Raw genomic sequence first — 5,902 nt, forward strand, 5'->3', positions numbered from 1 at the left:
AACAAGAAAAGCAGAGCTGTGGAGGGCAGGCTGGAAGAACCCTCGGCCACCATTGTCGCCTCACAACCTGCAGCTGCTCTCTTCCCAAGGCCCTCCCCCCCTCCCACACCCGCTCCTTGCCAGCCCCGCCGGATGAATGGACTCCATAGAGACTGGAAATAGTGCGGCTGACAACCACGACTGTGTGTGCTACAGAAAACTAAAAGGGAAACCATCTGTCAAAATTCAAAATTTCAGCTTGGTGCCCCAACAAACATCTCTTTACCTCTGAAATTTTATCCAGCAAACGTTCAGTGGTCTGCCGCTCGGGAGACTCAATCTCTATAGACCATCCTTGCTGATAATGGAGGCTTTCTAAATAGCAAAAGAATGCCACTGTAATCCATTTCCTAGGGGTGAAAGCGAGGCATTTTTTTGTCCCAAGGGGCAATTGAGCAACCACCACAGTCTCTAGCTGAATAGCAGTGCTGTGAGGAGCCCCTGTTCCCACAGTTAGAAGCCCAGCTACAGACGGGGCTATTTACGGAATTCAGGGAACTACAGAAAATGAACTGCAGTCGGCTGACATTGCAGTTGTCTGGGGCATGAAAACAACATCACAAAATGGTTTCCTTTTATATTATATAACTCTCCCCTTTTTAGTTTGCTATCTCAGTTATTTTTTACTTGGTATCACCCCTCCCCCCAAAAAGAGCAATGTAGAAATATAAGCCCACACAAAGAAAGAGCTAGTTTTTAAACTCAATTCTTTCTCCTTACAGTTTCTGAATCCTGTATTAGAAAGGGTGGCTCATTTCTAGGGATAAAATATCCCGGGGCGGTGGGGGTAGGGGATGGGGGGGGTGAGGGGAGTGGGCGTGGAGCGGAGATGGAGAATACTATCGGTAAAGAAAGCTTTCCTAGTAAATTACTAAGTTCTGTTTTGTACATTATTTCTCTTTGGTTTTGTTCTCTGTTGCTTTTTGAGACATGATCTCACACTATAATCCAGGCTGGCCTCAAACTGGCTGCAATCCTCCAGCCTCAGCCTTCAAGGCTGGGATTTGCGTTCATGAGCTACTAAGGCCAGTTAGGATGACCTTGAATTGCAGCTCTTCCTGCCTGTGACTCCCAGGTGCTGCTGAGATGACAGGCGTGGCCTGTTCACACTGGGCTTCTGAATCTTGTTCAAGTAATAATAATTGTAAAAATCAGCATTTACCCAAGCCGTTTTGACCATCATTCCCATCTTCTCTGCTATTTTTTTTTAAAGCAATTAAAGATACTGGAACCTGACGGAAGTATTCAAATTTAGTATACTATGAATGAAACGCTAGAATTTTCCATAAAAAAAAAAAATCTCAACGTAAATTCTGTGATTAAGTGGTGGGGAAAACCTTAGATTATTTTAACTATAGCTTAAGGTTTAAGCCATGTATAATCATCCAACCCCAATTTTCTTTCTCCCCTCCCCTCCCCAGCCCCACCCCATAATGGATGCTCGGCTAGTCGCCTTTGCACAGCCTTTGTCTGAAGGATGCAAAAGTCTACGGATGCTAGGGGGAAGGGGTGGGGGAGAGATTACCTCATACCATGTCGCTTGCACCAATCAGCACTCTCCTGTCGCGGCTTCTCTGGGCAGACAGAGGGGTCTGGACCAACAGGAAAAGGCCATGGCCCATCCCCATGGTGACCGAGCTGTATATAAGGAGCTGCATCCGCCCATGTGCCGCAGGTTCTCTTACATCGACCGCCTAAGAGTCGCGCTGTAAGAAGCAACACCTCCTCCTCCTCGCCTCCGCCATCCTCCCGGCAGCCGCGAAGCAGCAACCATGGTGAGCCAGCCTCCTCTGGCCCTCGGTCACGGGGTGGGGGAGCCAGTCGCCCGAGATCTGCCAGGACAAGCCTAAGCCTTTTGTCATTCCTGCGGGAAGGGTGGTCTCGATGCTTTGTTAGGGTGAGCTTTGCGCGGAGTCCCTAAGTCCGGCCGCCGCCGCAGTGCGGGACACGGAAACGCCCAGACCCGGGGAAGAACAAAGGCACCGGCCGGTGTTTGCTCGCACAGCCTGGGGCCGCGGGGCGGGGGCGCAGGGCGCGGGGGTCCGCTGCGGCGGGCGAGCGGGAGGGCGGCGGCCGAGCCGGCACTCCGGGAACGCCGCCCCACTTCTCCGGGAAAATGGTTAGTTTGCGTCGGATCCATGGCAGCCGGTGTCAGGGAGGCGCAGGGGCGGGGTTGTTTGTCTCCTGCTTCCGTGGCGTTTCGGGAGGGGTTCGCCCTCTCGCGACTTCCCTCGGGAGCGGTTCTGTACTTTTTATTTTTTAAAAATTGGGGAAATGTCGTCTTACAAGAGGTTGTGTTTGCTTGAGTATCAAAAGTCCGATTTACTTAACGACGGGGACATCTCGCTGGGGGGAGGGGGCTGGATGGTTGGCGAGGGACAAAGCCCACTTTGTGAAGCCCGAGTACGCTGATTGTCAGAACCCAGGGAAACGCCCTTCCCCGCCCCCCACCCCCCGCAGACAATGAAAGTTGTAGCTCTGAAGACGATAGAAGAATATCTCTATAGCATGAAATAATAGTAATATATTATGTGGTATGTAAAAATTGATCGAATAAAAATACCATTTTCTAGTTTTAAATGTTAATCTTTTTATTCAGGTTTTTATTGTTGGCGCTTGTTTCTAACTTAGCTTTAAGGATATTTCGGTTCCATACAGTGGAAAAGATCCTGGAAAACCTTCAGAAAATAATGAAAATGCTGCAAAGAAAAAATTATACTCTGTATCCAACTGTCTTTTGTTCTAATATATCTCCACTAATTCATGAATTCAGGCAAATGACCCAGGCAGGGTTAGGACACAGAAAGCAGTGAAGAGATCGTATAGACAGTTGCTGGAAATAGAGCTTTCTCTGCTAAATAATGTAACAAAGGGCACAGGCTAGCACCAGGCACAGAGAACACGGCAATGCAGAAGTCACACTTTGTCTAGCCTCTAACCTCAGAGTTCTGATGGATTCTGCAGATACTCTGCAGAAGGGTGTGGCTCCTGGCCTCAGCTGCAGTACAGAGGTCCCTCTTGAAATACCAGATCCTTATAGGATGAAACATTGGTCTTTCCTTACCAGGAAAAGAAGCCATTAAAGTAATAACAGACAATTAATCTCATTTTACAGAATCTGTGCTTTGAATATTTTTCAAATATGAAAGTTCTTCTATTCAAGTATGGCTGTGGGAACAATGGGTTTGCACCATGTCTTGAATATGTATTAAGGTGACATTCTTCAGACCACACCCCTTTGCAGTATTTGTAGCAGGTCCTATTCTTTCTGTCATATTAGGATATGACTTCAAATAAATTTCAACAATATTTGTATTATTAGAAACACTTTAGAAATCTATTAAAATTTAAATTTTATAATTTTTTTTTCCCCTTTCCACAGCGTGAGTGCATCTCCATCCACGTTGGCCAGGCTGGTGTCCAGATCGGCAATGCCTGCTGGGAACTCTACTGCCTGGAACATGGCATCCAGCCTGATGGCCAGATGCCCAGTGACAAGACCATTGGGGGAGGAGATGACTCCTTCAACACCTTCTTCAGTGAGACAGGCGCTGGCAAGCATGTGCCCAGGGCTGTGTTCGTAGACCTGGAACCCACGGTTATAGGTAAGTGGACCAGGAGCTTCCCTGAGGCATTCTGTCCTGCTCACAGATTCAGAGTCTCTTCAGACACCGAACAGTGAGTGAGCATGTGTGGATTGTTGGTGGGTGGCTGACTGCTTCTCCTATTCCAGATGAAGTTCGCACTGGGACCTACCGCCAGCTCTTCCACCCTGAGCAGCTCATCACAGGCAAGGAGGATGCTGCCAATAACTATGCCCGGGGCCACTACACCATTGGCAAGGAGATCATTGACCTTGTCTTGGACCGAATCCGCAAGCTGGTAAGTGCCATAGATGGGTACATTTAAAATGCAGTGAGAGGGTTCTGGTGTTGAGTGTGCTTGCCAATACAACAATACATTTTTTTTTTTTCTCCTAACAGGCTGACCAGTGCACGGGTCTTCAGGGCTTCTTGGTTTTCCACAGCTTTGGCGGGGGTACTGGCTCTGGGTTCACCTCCCTGCTGATGGAGAGGCTCTCTGTTGATTACGGAAAGAAGTCCAAGCTGGAGTTCTCCATCTACCCAGCCCCCCAGGTTTCCACTGCTGTGGTTGAGCCCTACAATTCCATCCTCACCACCCACACCACCCTGGAGCACTCTGATTGTGCCTTCATGGTAGACAACGAGGCCATCTATGACATCTGTCGTAGAAACCTCGACATTGAGCGCCCAACCTACACTAACCTAAATAGGTTGATAGGTCAAATTGTGTCTTCCATCACTGCTTCCCTCAGATTTGATGGGGCCCTGAATGTTGACCTGACAGAATTCCAGACCAACCTGGTGCCCTACCCTCGCATCCACTTCCCTCTGGCCACCTATGCCCCTGTCATCTCTGCTGAGAAAGCCTACCATGAGCAGCTTTCTGTAGCAGAGATCACCAATGCCTGCTTTGAGCCAGCCAACCAGATGGTGAAATGCGACCCTCGCCATGGTAAATACATGGCTTGCTGCCTGCTGTACCGTGGTGATGTGGTCCCCAAAGATGTCAATGCTGCCATTGCCACCATCAAGACCAAGTGCACCATCCAGTTTGTGGACTGGTGCCCCACTGGCTTCAAGGTTGGCATTAATTACCAGCCTCCCACCGTGGTACCTGGTGGGGACCTGGCCAAGGTCCAGAGGGCTGTGTGCATGCTGAGCAACACCACAGCCATCGCTGAGGCCTGGGCTCGCCTAGATCACAAGTTTGACCTGATGTACGCCAAGCGTGCCTTTGTGCACTGGTATGTGGGTGAGGGCATGGAGGAGGGGGAGTTCTCTGAGGCCCGTGAGGACATGGCTGCCCTGGAGAAGGATTATGAGGAAGTGGGTGTGGATTCTGTTGAAGGAGAGGGTGAGGAAGAAGGAGAGGAATACTAAATTAAATGTCATGAAGGTGCTGCTTTTACGGGGAAGTTATTCTGTTCCGACACAGAAAGTTGTGGTCTGGTCAGTTAATTTGTATGTGGCAATGTGTGCTTTCATACAGTTACTGACTTATGCTTTAAACGTGAATGATTTGTCATAGACCCAAGCTGTCCATCTCACTGATGGGTTTTAAATAAAACATTCCCTGTCTTAAAAGTTGTCTTGTGTTTATATTTGGGTGTGTCCTAGTTTTCCTTCTTTTACTGAGATAAACCTCCTGACCAAAAGTAACTTGGGGATAAAAGGGTTTCCTGTCTTACTGTCCATCATCAGGGGAAACTGAGGCAGGATCTGAAGCATAGGCAGTGAAGGAATGCTGCTTACTAGCACTCCATTGTTCTGCTTGCCCTTTTATGCGACCCGGGACCACCTGCTCAGGGCTGGCATGGCCCACAGCGCCACACCCATAGTAATCAAGAAGATGCCCCCAAAGACTTGCTTGGAGCCTCTCTGACAGAGGCATTCTCTCTTCCTATATGACTCCATATTGTGTGAAGTTGACAGATAACCACCACAGGGTATGGAAATCTAGTACTCAAGAAAGAATAATGAACAGAAAGATTTGGTGGTGTAGGCCTGCAGTTTCAACACTTGGGAGGCAGAGGCAGGGGGACTAAATGGTCATCTACTGTATAACAAACTGCAGGCCAGCTTGAGCTACATGAGAGTTTAAAAAAAAATAAAAGGTTGGAAAATAAAATGCATACATACATAAAGATAACTTTTAAAAATAAGTGAGATGTGGTGGTGTACGCCTTTAATCCCAACACTCAGGAGGCAGAAGCCAGCTTACTCTGCCTAGCAGGTTCCAGGCCATCCAGGGCTGCAAATAAGACCAGGCCACTAAATAT

The 5,902-nt window shown here is 48.4% G+C and overlaps 1 protein-coding gene across 1 annotated transcript; it reads left to right on the top strand.

Moving 5' to 3' along the window:
- Positions 1–1,692: 1,692 nt before the first annotated feature.
- On the top strand, positions 1,693–5,207 carry LOC114708577 (tubulin alpha-1A chain-like). The gene is made up of 4 exons (XM_028891951.2): positions 1,693–1,814; positions 3,422–3,644; positions 3,773–3,921; positions 4,023–5,207. The coding sequence occupies exons 1-4, from the start codon at positions 1,812–1,814 to the stop codon at positions 5,001–5,003; spliced, it is 1,356 nt and encodes a 451-aa protein (XP_028747784.1). The 5' UTR covers positions 1,693–1,811; the 3' UTR covers positions 5,004–5,207.
- The last annotated feature ends 695 nt before the right edge of the window (positions 5,208–5,902 follow it).

This window comes from Peromyscus leucopus, chromosome 20 (genome assembly GCF_004664715.2).
Source record: "Peromyscus leucopus breed LL Stock chromosome 20, UCI_PerLeu_2.1, whole genome shotgun sequence".
Classification (NCBI taxonomy): Eukaryota; Metazoa; Chordata; class Mammalia; order Rodentia; family Cricetidae; genus Peromyscus; species Peromyscus leucopus.

Excerpts from the sequence above, each read along its gene's own strand:
- LOC114708577 (XM_028891951.2), top strand. Across the intron at positions 3,645-3,772 it reads CCTGGAACCCACGGTTATAG|ATGAAGTTCGCACTGGGACC; the intron begins GTAAGTGGACCA and ends CTCCTATTCCAG. Across the intron at positions 3,922-4,022 it reads TGGACCGAATCCGCAAGCTG|GCTGACCAGTGCACGGGTCT; the intron begins GTAAGTGCCATA and ends TTCTCCTAACAG.